The sequence below is a fragment of the Vulpes lagopus genome, chromosome 6 (assembly GCF_018345385.1).
Source record: "Vulpes lagopus strain Blue_001 chromosome 6, ASM1834538v1, whole genome shotgun sequence".
Classification (NCBI taxonomy): Eukaryota; Metazoa; Chordata; class Mammalia; order Carnivora; family Canidae; genus Vulpes; species Vulpes lagopus.
The window spans coordinates 44,579,229-44,593,983 of NC_054829.1; the positions used below are offsets into that span (position 1 = coordinate 44,579,229).

At 37.5% G+C, this 14,755-nt stretch overlaps 1 protein-coding gene across 4 annotated transcripts; it reads left to right on the plus strand.

Moving 5' to 3' along the window:
- The first annotated feature begins 1,342 nt into the window (after window positions 1–1,342).
- GNPNAT1 (glucosamine-phosphate N-acetyltransferase 1) lies at window positions 1,343–14,498 on the plus strand. Of its 4 annotated transcripts, none has more exons than XM_041758350.1 (6): window positions 1,343–1,440; window positions 7,014–7,181; window positions 8,592–8,654; window positions 10,074–10,201; window positions 11,348–11,409; window positions 13,299–14,498. In XM_041758350.1, exons 2-6 carry the CDS (start codon window positions 7,028–7,030, stop codon window positions 13,444–13,446), a joined length of 555 nt encoding a protein of 184 aa, XP_041614284.1. In that variant the 5' UTR covers window positions 1,343–1,440; window positions 7,014–7,027; the 3' UTR covers window positions 13,447–14,498. The 4 variants fall into 4 exon arrangements, with proteins under 4 accessions (XP_041614284.1, XP_041614282.1, XP_041614285.1 ...); XM_041758348.1 differs by having other exon boundaries at window positions 1,358–1,488; XM_041758351.1 differs by having other exon boundaries at window positions 1,393–1,543; window positions 13,299–13,693.
- Window positions 14,499–14,755: the final 257 nt, after the last annotated feature.

Consider the following 14,755-nt stretch of genomic DNA (forward strand, 5'->3'; position numbering starts at 1 on the left):
AATATATCTGAAATGCAGTAGGTACCTGCATTTTGGCGGTACCTCTTAGAACTGTGCTCTGTGATAAATTTTATAATTGACTGCTTCAGTTTTTGCTAAATTGTAAAATTTACCTCTTAGAACTGTGCGGTACCTCTTAGAACTGTGCTCTGCACGATACATTTTATAACTGCTTCATTTTTTGCTAAATTACAACATTTACAGGATTCTGTTACTCTGAGAAAACTCACTGAAAACGTAGGGCCAGAGTGTGATAAGGAAAAAGGCTATATGTTTCTTAATATTTGTGGCGTTTCTTTTATTTTTTATGTCTTATACATTCTTTCCTATGCAAAACGCTACAAAGAAGAACGGATACAGAAAACTGGATGCCATCAGCCTCACTGATGTTTGAAGGTGGTGAGAATGCACGACCCTGTAAAAGTGTTAACCGGAATTTAAGTTTCACAAAGAAGCAGAAAATAAAACTCCCGGCAAGACTATATATGGTGTTCATTGAACAGTATTGTTTAAGAATAAAACACTTTGCAATTTCAGAAAGTTTAAATTTATGGTATACCTAGCTAGCTAGCTGTGTGACGTTGGTAAATTACTTTAACATCTCTGAACTCCGGTGTCCTAATCTGTAAAATGAGGACACACGTTTTGGAAACGGGAGCTGGGAGAAAAAGTCTTTTTTTTTTTTTTTTTTCGTGTCCTAACCCCACCCCCCACCCCCCACCCCCGGTATTTCTCCGTCTCAGCAGAACTGACATTTCACCCCGGGTTGGAAGGTCGTCGCGGGGCCCTGTCCTGTGTACTTGGAGACGTTGAACAGCATGCCTGGTCTCTACCCACCTGTACCCTCTGTCACCTGGAGATGCTAGTGACACGTCTCCCACAGACAGGAGGCTGAAAAAGCTCCCGACATTGCCAATGGTCTTCTGGGAGGCAAAACCGCCACAGCTGAGAACCAGTGTCTCAACCCTACGGTTCATCCAAAGAGGATCTGAAAGGAGCGTAACGGCCCCGCTTCACGAGGTGCCTCAGCTGCCAGCCAGTCGCCGAAGTCCTAATTAAATGGACTATTAAAGGAAGGGGCCCCAAAGAGGGCAAGAAGCCGCCCCGCCGGCTTCCGAAAATGAAAGAGGCCCACGCGGTGACCACTTACAGGGCAGAGCGCCTTCCCGCGAGGCCGAGAGCCGGACGCCGCCGGGAGGGCCGCGCGCGGGGAGCCAGCCGGGGCGCGACCCCCGCGCCGCCGGGAGGCGGAGCCCCGGGAGGCCGTCCTCGCCGCGCCACGTGCCAGAGCCGCCGCAGGCCCCGCCCCCCGAGCGCCCCTGCGTAAGCGGCCGGGCTGAGGCGGAGGCGGAGGCGGAGGCGTTGGCGCTGCCACGTCCTGGTGGCGGCTCGCGCAGCGGCGGCCGCACGGCAACCGTGGCTCGGGAGGTGGAGGAGGAGGTGGGGCTGGCGCTGAAGCCGGATCCGGATCCGGTACCGTGTCGCCGGGTGGGTGAGAGTCCGACGGGCCTGGAGAGGAGCGCCGGCCGCGAGGCCCCCACGGGTGAGGGAGGCTGAGGGCCGGGGAGCGAGAGCGGGGCCGCGCCGGGTGACCTGGGGGCCGTGGGGGGCCTGCCTTCACGGTCATCAAACAGGTGTGACTGGGGCCGCTGCCCGGGCGGGGCGAGGCGAGCTGGGCCCGGTGGGAGGTGTGCGTTTCGGGCGCCGCGCGTTTAGCTTGGCCAGGTGGGTGCACTTGGGGTTGTGGAGCGCGGTTGCGAGCAAGTTGAGCGGACGCGCGCCTGGAGCCGAGCGCGGTTAGGGATGAGGGCCGGTGGTCCCGCCGTGCGGGGCTGGCCCTGGCAGGCCGGAGCAGGGCCGGGAGTCGAACTCTCGGCTCGGCAGGCTCTAGCCCGGGGGATCGAGACGCTTGCCACAGTCTCTGCCGCCATCGGTTTTGAGCGGGCACGAGTGCCCCGACCCCCCCCCCCCCCTTCACCCGTCCCTTTCCGAGCTGCACCCCACAGCGGTCGGGAGCCGCTTGAGGACACGCTCCTGCTCGGAGGAGCACACCCTGCCCTGACTGACTGGGGCTTTCCGTGCGGGGAGGAGGGCCATCCTTTGTCTCTTTTCCCGGGGCTTGTACCCCTGGACGCCCTGGGCGCTAGGATTTCCCCTTACAAGAGGTGCTGATGTTTACGTAAACCGAAGTCTTAACATTTCCTACAACGTTGAAACGGGGGGATTATGGGATTAGTTTTGTTAGGTTATATATACAGTGGTGAGCAAATCTTAGAATGGATCTCAAGAAATCATTGAGATCAATCCTATTTAGGCAGAATTCGCTGACTTTTTTTTTTTCTTTTCTTCAAAATGAGATTTATTAACCTGTCTGGTGCGATGATGTAAAGATTGGCGTGTATTGAGTATGGTATTTTAGGGCTCGGGGTAGGAAAACAAGATAGGATTCTAGGCTCAGTTCACTCATTTGCAGTGTTACCTTGGGGCTCCACATGCTCCAGTTTCCTCCTAATCGGTAGTCTGGGAATAATGCCAGATTATAGGGGTCAAATTAACGATCAGAAAATACTTTGTAAAATTCTCAAGTGAAGTATAAATTGCACGGTTTCATAAAAATGGCTAGGCCTGCTAAAATCATCAGCGAATAAAGAGTGTTTGGTCTTCAGATAAAAAATGTAGCCAAATTATTATTGAAATTGTTAAGAAATGCGTATAGACAAGACCTAAAGTCTCAAACAGAGAACCTTTCCCCGTTCACCATGTACTGAAGTAACATAGCGATGGCCTTGAGGTATGTAAAGCAGTTTACATTGGGCCTTGGATTATGCTTTTAAAATTTTTGTATCGACTTTAAAATTTTTCATTCCCAGGGTCCAACTTGTTGCTCCTAGTTAGTTACTTGCTTCCAGCAGCACCTCCTCCCTATTTGTATTTTTGTGCGCTGTAGAAACTGGGAAACCAGATTGTAGAAATTGTGTCCAGAGAGTAGTCAAATGAATGAAAACCTGATGATCCTAGTAAAAATGAGTTTGGTGGATGATTTTTGTCATATCACTTGTGGCAATTTGGGAATCCTTCTTTTGAGTTTTTTGAAATGTGACCTTCAAGTAAGTCTCTTGCCATTTGCTATTCACTCACCAGGCATTTATTGGGTTGTTAGGCATATATAGGCCTTGTAAATGCACACAAACTTGGCAGTTAAATTGGAAAAGTTCTGGAGAAATATTTAGGGAGGTTAAGGGCTTACTTTTTAAAATCGGTCACCCCAGTGATAATGATGAGATTCCCCCTCAAACCACTGCAGTTCTATTTACTGAAATTTCCTAGTTTTGCAGTACCTTGGGGTACCTTAAGATGCTAAATTATTATTTCTTTTTTAAAAATATTTATTTATTCATGAGAGACAGAGAGAGAGAGAGGCAGAGACACAGGCAGAGGAAGAAGCAGGCTCCAGGCAGGGAGCCTGACACGGGACTCGATCCGGGTCTCCAGGATCACTCCCTGGCCTGAAAGCAGGCGCCAAACCGCTGAGCCATCCAGGGATCCCCTAAAATATTTCTTTTGTAAACCAAATTTATCTTTTTCATTCCTTTCTAAAATCTTTCAAAATTTGGTGTCAAATCACATCCTATTTTAACTTTCCCAGCATATTAATTGGGCACCAGCAGAATTTTACTAAGTGGGGGTGGAGTAAGATAAAGGAAGGAAACTTTAAGTATAGCTTTGTTTTATAAAATAGCTATACTTAAAATAACATTTTGTTATTTCTGATGACCTGAGTAATGGATTCTTATTTCTATTTAGAATGCTTTATTGTATTTTGACATGTCTGATACTCTTTATTTTTCAAATACAGTTTATAAGTGTTGCGTTTGATTAAATTTTTATCTTATACAATGAAGTAGGGAATTCGTCTTCACTAGTTCATCTTCAGTACAAAGAGTACAGAATCTGGAGTCATGCAGGAATCACTATCACTGCATAATCTGTGGTAACCTGTGCAGAATTTCAAGACAGTGGCAACATAGACTAGAACCAAGTGTGGGGCCCTGGGCAGCTGCACAGGTCCAGTGCCCTTGAAGCTGGCTCTGTTGTCTGGTTTTAATCCTAACTTTGTTCCTTATTGGCTCTGTTATCTTGAGCAAGTTACCTTGCCTGCTTCCTGGTCTGTAAAATGGGGGTAATAGTGATATATCATTTTATTCTTATGAGTTAACAAATACAAAGCACTCCATAAATTTTAGCCAGTATTATTTATTTTTATGATCATTCATGGAATAGGACCATTAGGCTAAAGAAAAGCACAGGAAAACATTAGTATTTACTGTTTTAAAATTCATTCGTTAAATGCTTCTTAATCCTAGTTCTCCTGTATACCTCCTCTCCCCTTTCTCTTCAAATTATTAACTGTATTTTGCGTGTTTTCTAGGCTATATTTTATTGTGAACTCAGACAGTTTCGTAGGAAAAAGTAATCTAGTTAACTTTAAATTATTGTAATGTTCATCTAAATTCCCTTTTCGCTTTCTTTAAAACTTCATGGTTATACCTGCATGATAAATAAAATGATCATCAAACTTTAAATAGTGTGCCACCCTGAGGTACTTAAGTTTTTTAACACTTTCTGGCTTCTGAAATTAATATATGTTTTACCTTGTTAATAAATAAATAGCCTGTTTATTTGTATACCTGAAAAACAGTGTTGTTACCCATCTTTCGGATGGGTATACCTAAAAGCTTCAGGGACCAGTTATCAGGGACAGATGGCAAAATGCATCATTAAAGTTAACTTATAAAAAAATCTGTTTCAAGTGGACTGTAAGCTTGTTAAATTTGATTGCTGATCATCACAATTTATTTCCTTATTAGTCTTAGAACCAGGTATAGAGTTTATAGCATAACATATTTGAGTCCTTTTGGGGGGGGAAGCCCCTTGGATTCTACATAATAAACTATGATTTTTTTTTTTTATTCTTTCTTTCCTAAGAATGTTTAACATAACATAAACAGGGACGCCTGGGTGGCTCAGGGCGTGATCCTGGGATTGGGGATCTGAGTCCCATATCGGGCTCCTTGCAGGGAGCCTGCTTCTCCCTCTGCCTGTGTCTGCCTCTCTCTGTTTCTCTCTGTGTGTCTCTCTCATGAATAAACAAATAAAATCCTTAAAAAAAAACATATAGATAACCTGTCATCCTTTTTGTAGCCCCTGCTACAGTGCCTGATTCTTGAGTTAATGTAAAGATGAAAAATATCAAAAATTTACAAACATGAATTTGTAATTAGTTGCTAACTAAAATATGTCTTGTTGAGCATTTGCAGTATGCCAGGCACTATTAAGTGCTGTATATAATAATTCATTTTGTCCTAATAATTTCATCTCCATTTTACAAATGAAACATTATCAGAGCTGACATTAGCCATAATCAAATTTGACATTTGAACACTAGTGTGACTCCAGAGCTCATGCTCTTTTCCATCTTAGATTTAAATTCTAGCTCCACTTTGTGATCTTGGGCAGGTTACTTTACATGTCCTGCCTGCATTTCCTCGCCTGTTAAAATGGAGAATAATCACCCGCATCCTGTAAGATTGTTAAAGTAAATGAATTAGTAATGTGTAAAGTCCTTTGAACAATGTCTGATCCATCAGAAGTGCTGAACAATGTTAACTTCTAATTAACTTCTTAATTACATCACACTACCTTCCCAAAGCCTCTACTACAGTTGCAGCATTACTTGTATGGTTATGTTGGGTTCCACAGGCAGGAGTTTAATCAACCTTTAAGAAAAAGTTAATAACAATTGCCCTTAAGCATAATGTGACTTAGGAAATAGGGAACATAATGGGAGTAGGGTTATTGGAAAAATCGTTAAATGGACTTTAATTTTTCCTGTTTCCTTGTTTGGTGGTAGTTATAGATAGGTATCTTAAATTCTTTGTTTCTAGAAGCAAGTATCAAATAGTTTCTTTAACTGAGTAAAGGGATAGAAATAAGAGAGGTTGCTTTACAGTCTCCTAATAGTTGTTAGGAAGACCCCATTCTAGTGGCTCTATGTTCCACAGACATTCCGCTGCCCGCATTATTATTCTTTATATAACTTGTTTTTCCTTCTATTCTTATATCTGTTATTTAGTCTTTCTTATTAGACTACAGGCAGTAAGAATCTTCCCATTTCTAAATGTTCAAAAAAGACAATACTATAATTGATCCTTTTATAATCACATGAAAGACTGTCAATTCTTAAACTGCCTAAGTGCCACTGAGAAATTTACATTACAGATTTTTGGAAAATCTGGTGTGAAAACAAAATCCAACAGATACCTTTAATATGAATGTTATAGCTGAAACCAAATATTACAATTAATGTAGAGAGTATTTTAAGCCAGTTCATCAATTATCTTTTCGTGGTCCATATAAAAAAACAAGTAACATGCACAGTAAGTCTTAGTGGTAAGACTGCCAACAAATAATTTCTTAGCCAAATAATAAAATCCAATAATGAAAAAACGTAAAAGTTCATGGGAAGTCAGCTATTCACAGAGCTATGTTAGTACCAACCCATAGGAAAAATGTGTTATTTTTTTAAGAATTTATTTTTTATTTTAGAGTGCACATGTGTGAGCATGGAGAAGGTCAGAGAGAGGAGGAGAGAATCTTCAGCAGACACCATCCATGCTTAGTGCGGAGCCAACACTGGCTGGATCTCACAATCCTGAGATCATGACCTGAGCAGAAACCAAGTCAGCTGCTCAACTACTGAGCCACGTAGGCACCCCAGGAAAAATGTTTTAAAACACTTGGTAGAAAATGGGGTTTTAAAGTTTAAAACTTAAAAATTTAGTCACTTGTTTTCTGATGATCACCATGAGTTTTCTATTTATCTGTGGTTGTGGCATTTATGTTAGATTCAGGGTAGAATAAAATATCTTGCATATGTGTTAATTTTTATTAAGTAATCTCATCAATCCTAATTCCCTATTAAAAATGCCTTACCATTTAAAATTGTATTTTAGACCTTACTGCAAAGATGAAACCTGATGAAACTCCTATGTTTGACCCAAGTCTACTCAAAGAAGTGGACTGGAGCCAGAATACAGCTACATTTTCTCCAGCCATTTCCCCAACATATCCTGGAGAAGGCTTGGTTTTGAGGCCCCTTTGTACTGCTGACTTAAATAGAGGTAGGGACTCAGTTTACAAATCCTGGTTAGAATTATACAGTTGGCCCTTGAACAACATGGTGGTTAGGGGCACTGACCCCTGTGCATTTGAAAATCTGTTTATAAATTTTGATTCACCAAACACTTAACTTACTAATAGCCTACTGTTGACTGAAAGCCTTATCAATAACAGAAATGGTTGACTAACACATATCTTATAAGTGTTATATATTGTATTTTTAAAGTAAGCTAGAGAAAAGAAATGTCATTAAGGAAATCATAAGGAAGATAAAATTTACAGTACCGTAATGTACTTATTAAAAAAAATCTGTAAGTGGACCTGCACAGTTCAAACCTGTGTTATTCAAGGGTCAGCTGTAATTAGCATTCTATTTTCTCTAGAAACATATGTTGTTTAAAAAATATTTGCATTTTGAATTATTTTTATACTTAATTTTTTAAAAGATTTTATTTTGAAGTAAACTCTCCACACAGTGTGGGGCTCAAATTCACCACCTCAGAATCAAGAGTTGCATGCTCATTTATATAAAGTGACTGAGACACTCAACTCCCAATATGTATGTATCATGGCTAAGTCCAAGTATTACTCTGAAATATTTCACATGGTTTAAATACAGCACTAATTAAGAATCCCAAAAGACTTTTCTTCATGAAGGTGAAATTATCATCTATAATGACACATAAGGAAGAATCTTCTCTAAGAAGCTGAATAGGGAATGAGAGTGGAGATAATTTGCCTTGGATATATTGCAAAGGGTTGTTTACATATATTTTTAATGTCTAAGTTCTCCAAAATGATTTTTTAAAATTTTATAATAAAAAAATGAACTTTTTCATTTCCTTTTTGGTAGGAAATCTAAAGAAACTAATTTTGGTAGGAAATCTAAAGAAACTAATTTTGGTAAACTAAATATTGAGTGTGTAGAAATTAAGATTCTCAAAGTTTTAAAATGTTCACATTAACAATGAAATCGGGAATCTTGTCTCAACAATATTACTTTTATTTTAAAAATAGTATACTTGGGCATAATGACAGTCTTGTTGCACTTTTAAGTAAAATCAAAGCACGTATTTGGGAAAATTTGGCATTTCCTGCACCAAATTTAATGCAAATTACACATTGAAAAATATACCTGCTGGTTTTTAAATATTGAATCATTAAGGTTGGCGCTATTCCAAAAATCTCATACAGGCAAAAACATTGGTAGAACCTATTCTTTGTTTTATGTAATGATTATAGAAGGAATAATGGGTTTCAGCTTAATCTTTAATAAAATGATTAATTTTAAAATGATTACAGAAAGTTGTGAAAACACAAATGCCCACAATCCTACCAGCTTCACACATTCATTCCTTCTTTTAATCTTTTATATAGTCTTCTCATAATTTGAAATCTGTTTTTCACACTAGGTTTTTTTAAGGTATTAGGCCAACTGACAGAGACTGGAGTGGTCAACCCTGAACAATTTATGAGTAAGTACTACAGCCCCTTTTCCTGAATGAAAAATAAAGGGAAACAAGATTTTTTCATTTAGGGCTATGTTCAGTATCTACTTGTGTTTTTCTTCAAATAACTGGAAATTATTCATATAGCAATTAGCCATTTTCTTATTTAAATGTTTAATGTGGCTAACCTGTTCTAAGATCCAAGAGTAATAATTACCATGTTTTACAAAATACCTGACTTTTTAGATAATTACTGTAGTTGGTGACAGCTCTAGAGATTGTTCTGTACTGTAGTAGATTTCATGTGGTTAGGTTATTCATGGAAATTTCATCACCAAATATAGGGTAAGAGATTATGTTCTAAATTTAGTTTGTTATTATTAAATTTTAAGATCCATAGGATTCAGAATGTATAGTTCAGCCCCTTTTTTTTAGTCCATATGAGAATGGAAACCAGAGAGGTCAAATGACTGAAGATCACACGTAGTTATTGGTAAGGAAAGGACTAGAACTCTCCTGATTCCATCTAGTGCTCTAACACTGTCCTCCTGTTTGCTATAATATCTTCATTTCCTCCATTAGGTAATTTTGCTTTGTACTCTATTTGAGCCTCCCAAGATGAAGATCATCATTTTCTGATTCTCATTGTTTTTCTTCACTGAATTTATTTCTTCTTTCCACTCCAGAACCCTATCTAGAACAAGACTATGGAAATAAACTATATATGAGTTTAGGCTTTTTTATGCATATCTGATTAGATGAGAAGCCTATTATTTGGCAATATAAGTGCTAAAAATCAACTTGAGAGTAAAGTATTCCATCTTTGCTATTTGTCATGTGACTTTGGAATGATTACCTAGAAATGAAGACAATTTTCAACCTACTTCACAAGATGCTTTCAAAACAAGCAAAACTGAGGATTCTGTTTTTAAAAAAGCAAGTCATGTAGTCATGAAACACTTCAGATCACAAGAAAACTGAAAACTACTTGTCAAAATGTTTTGAAGCCAGAAGACTAAAAGTTACAGAATGGAGCCGTGTAAACATTATTAAAAATTGCATTTTGTTCTACTCAAATACTGAGTGTAAAGGTTAAAGAAAGTAATGACTTAAAGTAATGAAGATACTAAGACAGTCTACATTAGTCACAGAAGTGGCAGCATCTACAATTTATTTGTATTATAAGTGCCATTCACCTGACATAGCTGTTAATAGTTGTACTTTGCTAACAGGTTTTTCAAAGGTACAGGCCATATTCCAAGTGATAATGATTGCTCATATTTTGGCCACTTGGACATTTCTGACATTTTCTTTAGAAACAAAGTGTAAATTACCATGATGAAGTAGCTTTTAAGTATTCAATAATGGTATTAGTTAATCCTAGCATTTTTATGGCACCTACTAAAGTTTAATGTCTACCACATAACACTTTTCCAATTTCCACAGAATCTTTTGAGCACATGAAGAAATCTGGGGACTATTATGTTACAGTTGTGGAAGATGTGACTTTAGGACAAATTGTTGCTACAGCAACTCTGATAATAGAACATAAATTCATCCATTCCTGTGCTAAGGTATGTGTTCACATTAATGCTTATGACTAAAATGAACAGGTGTTTTCTAGCAAAACTAACTGAGTTTCCATTAGACCAATCTATTTTCTCACTGCATTTCATTATAAAATGAGCTGTACTGCCCTGAAAACTTTGCTTACTAGAAATCACTTAGTAACATTTTCCCATTGTGTTCTGGAAGTTGGAAGAAAATATATTAATAATCTGAATTGTTTGCTAAAAATTGTTTTGTAAGGTGTCAGATTTGGTAAAATCCTAGAGAAACCAAGTCAGCATCATTTATTTGGCAGTAATGATTAGAATACCTGATGCTATTTTTCAAAAAACACTATACTGTATATATAGATTAACACAAATTTCCATCAGTTTCCAAGCAGTTAAAGGTTTCAGAATATTATTAACCCTTGACCAACATGAGTTAAGGACACTGATACCTCCCCACCTATCTGCAATCAAAAATCTGCATGTTACTTGACTCCTGAAACTACTAATAGCCTACTGTTATTGGAAGTGTTACCAATAACATAAATAGCTCATTAACACATTTTGTATGTTAAATATATTACATATGGCATTTTTTATAGTAAAGCTAGAGAAAAGAAAATGTTATTAAATCATAATGAAAATATTTACAGAGTATTTATCCAAAAAAATCTGCATATAAGTGGCACACCTGTGCTGTTCAAACCCATGTTGTTCAAGGGTCAACTGTATTCTCTAATTTCTAGTGCCTGTTCACTCCTCATGACTCCCATGAGAACCTAGGTAATCCAGTGAAAATAGATAGGAACACTTGGAATGTATTGTGAGGTATGAATTTTGGTGGGGTTTCTTTACTAGAAATTAATCAATTGTATTTAGATGTGTGAAAGAAAACTACTAAGCAAGGAGTTAAGATGTTGTAGTATAACATGACAAGATTACATTTTGGTGATGTGGATTCTGAAATCTTTAAAACAGTGGGGTGGGCAGATTTAAGACATGGACAAAACAAGATTAGGCCACAAGTTGATTCATTATAGTAAGTAAAAAAGGCATTTTGGTTTTTAAAGTTTGTTCATAAAACATCACTGAATTGTCACTTGCTGTTTAGCTAAAAACAAAACTACATGCCTAAGTCTTTTAAACATTGTTAAACATTTTCAGAGAGGAAGAGTAGAAGATGTTGTTGTTAGTGATGAATGCAGAGGAAAGCAGCTTGGCAAACTGTAAGTAGGCAGAAACAAGGTTAGATATTTTTTCTGTTGTAGTTAATATGTTCTTTCGTCAATGTTTTCCTGTTTGAAGTTCTTTTTAGATGTCATCAATTAGGCTCACTCAGCAGCTTAAGCTAAATTTAATGAACAAAGTGCTTTTATGTTTTATCATTAAGTTTAGAAATTAGAAGTATACTGTTTCATAGACCATAAAATTTTTTAAATTAACTTTTTAAAAAGATTTATTCATGAAAGACAGGGGCGCGGGGCAAAGACATAGGCAGAGGGAGAAGCAGGCTCCATTCAGGGAGCCTGATGTGGGACTTGATCGAGGACTCCAGGATCAAGCCCTGAGCCGAAGGCAGATGCTTAACCGCTGAGCCACCCAGTTGTCCCTTTAAATTAACTTTTAGTAATAGTATTCTACTAGTAGGAAAAAAACTTGTGGCCAGGTCAAGTGATTCACCCCAGTTCCCCAGTCATGTTTAAAAACGAAGGAGATGTTCTGTCTCCTAAGTTTTATTTTTGTCTCATAAGTTTTAGAAACATACTGAAACAGGCTTTGTTAAAATCTTCTGTGCATTTATCTAAATCTTTTAAAATAAATGTCTCATAGGTTTATTGCCTATCTTATAAGCTAGAACTTGCTTTAGTACCATCTCTTCTGAGTTTTAGGAATTCACTCAGTAAATTATTAGTACTTGCTATGTGCCAGATACTATTCTAGGTATTTGGGATATATCAATGAACAGACCAGACCAGCTTCTAGTATTCTAGTCCACTTAATTTTATCATACCTTTTATAATTTCATAACTTCAGTCAAAATGTTCTCTCTTCGAAATGATACACAACTTTTCAGTCTATGCAAATATGAGAAACCCTTCTGGATAAATTTTTGTAGATCTTTTCTGGTCTTTTTCTCCCTAAGGCAGTTAGAATCATATTCCATTTTTTAAGATTTTATTTACTTATTTGAGAGCAGGGGGAAGGGCAGGAGGAGGAGACTCCCCACTGAATAGGGAGCCCAGGGTGGAATGGAGGGGCACCCATCCCAGGACCCTGGTATCATGACCTGAGGCGAAGACAGACACTTAACCCCAGCCAGGAGCCCCTAAAATCACATTCTATTGGGTTTGGAAAATGTATACCTTTTTGCTGTATTTCTTATTAATTATAGCAATCCAGAGTTAATCTGATACATATTTTCATAAACGTTAGCTTTAAAATGATAACAAAAGCTATTTATTTCACATGGGAAATCACGTGGAAAATGTTGACTGTTCCTGAGTAGTCTGAATAGATTTAGGGGAAAAAATTTAAATTTTGGCTATATTTTTAAAAAGATTGAGTCTTTAGTTGTTGTTAACATTAATCTTAAAACTAGTATTAAGGAGGGTTTAGGGTGAATTTAGTATTTCTCTATTATATAATGGGCTAGAGATTACTAGATAAAGTATATTTGAAACAGTAAAATGCTTGGGGTGAATTAAATACTTATCCACTTACAATTTGAATATTTAAATAAATATAGTGAGAAAGGCCATGGTCTAAATCTCTAATACAAATTTGAAGTTTTGGGATCCCTGGGTGGCGCAGCGGTTTGGCGCCTGCCTTTGGCCCAGGGTGTGATCCTGGAGACCCGGGATCGAATCCCACATCGGGCTCCCGGTGCATGGAGCCTGCTTCTCCCTCTGCCTGTGTCTCTGCCTCTCTCTCTCTCTCTCTCTCTCTGTGACTATCATAAATAAATAAAAATTTAAAAAAAATGCTAGCATTCTTTAAAAAAGAAAATTTGAAGTTTTATTTATATAATCGTCATTCATATTAAGTTATTACTCAAATGCACTTTTATTAACAAATGCTCTATGCTTTCCCTCCCTCCCCCATTTTTGAATTTCAGGTTATTATCAACCCTTACTTTGCTAAGCAAGAAACTGAACTGTTATAAGATTACCCTTGAATGTCTACCACAAAATGTTGGTTTCTATAAAAAGTTCGGATATACAGTATCTGAAGAAAACTACATGTGTCGGAGGTTTCTAAAGTAAAAAATCATTTAAGAAAGACATTTGTCAAAGGAGCTAATGCAACAAGGCAATACTCTCCCTAGAGTTAAAATACTTTGTTGCTGCAACTCAGTGACCTCCATAAATACTGGATTGGAAAAAAAAAAAAAAAACATTGTTATACAACAAGTATAATGACATTTAGAAGATTACTTTGGGCTGGTGGGACATGCTGTGAGCTTAGATTACAAATGAGTATTATAAAGGGGATGATTTTTAACCAAAGGAATATATTTTTAACTTGAATCTTTTCTTGCATTGTATTTTTCTAAAGTTTGGCTTCATTTCTTTGTAGTTACAGTATAGGTAGTAAGAGTTATGTGTCTGCTATCTGTACTGCTCATTAAAAAAAAGCATACCATGAATAAGGCTGTTATCACATTCATAAAATGAGTATTTTTGTTTCAAAGAAATACCAAAAACCACTTGAGTGTATCATTTTTCCATATATTATATGAAATTGGATAAAACTAAATGTAATACAGTCCAGCATTTGTTGATCCTAATACTATATTGGTAAACAGCCTGGTCAGCCTTTTAAAGTAGAAATGAAAATGATAAAATGTGACCAGATTCAAAGTAAAACAATTTAAGTGTACATCTAAAAGTTTATAATTCTTATGCAGATAAGGTACTACCTGTCTTATATGTGAAATATAATTATTGTTTAAAATGAGCAAATATAAGGTACTTTTTAACAGTGAATTAACAAATCTTGGCATATTATGTATTTCTAACCTGATTTCTCATCTTTTCATCAATTTCTGAAGCCTTCTGAGTAATGTTTTTATGAAAAATAAATTACAAAATTGAGTGGAATATTTAAATATGTATCACTGCATTTGTTACTCCTTAAAATGCTGATGGAAGCTTTTCTATTTACTGTGAGTGTCATGGTACTATTATTCTGGTCACTATCTTATTTTGATTTTATTTATTTTAATTATTTTTTTTAAGTTGAAGAATTGGATATTTTATTAATGGTTCTAATCTTTTGCATTCCATGTTACATTAAACCTGTTCATATGATGAAGTTTTAAAACTCTATGTCTGTGTTTTTCTTGAGTCTTAGGTCACATCCTGGTTCATAAGTGATTCCGGTTTTGTGTGATTTTTGTAAATTAAGTGGGAAGGTAAAGACAACCACTTTTTAATCCCTCTGACTCAAACCTACCTCAGCTGGATTTAAGATTTCTCCCACTGGAGTAAGCTAAAATTGGCTGTCTAAAACAACAAAAACCCTTCACCAAGAGAGTTTACTACTTACCTGCTAATGACCTATGCATATGAA

Coding starts and splice junctions, on each gene's coding strand:
- GNPNAT1 (XM_041758350.1), top strand. CDS start 7,028: ATGAAACCTGATGAAACTCCTATGTTTGACCCAAGTCTACTCAAAGAA. Junction 7,182..8,591: donor TACTGCTGACTTAAATAGAG/GTAGGGACTCAG, acceptor TTTTCACACTAG/GTTTTTTTAAGGTATTAGGC. Junction 10,202..11,347: donor TCATCCATTCCTGTGCTAAG/GTATGTGTTCAC, acceptor AAACATTTTCAG/AGAGGAAGAGTAGAAGATGT.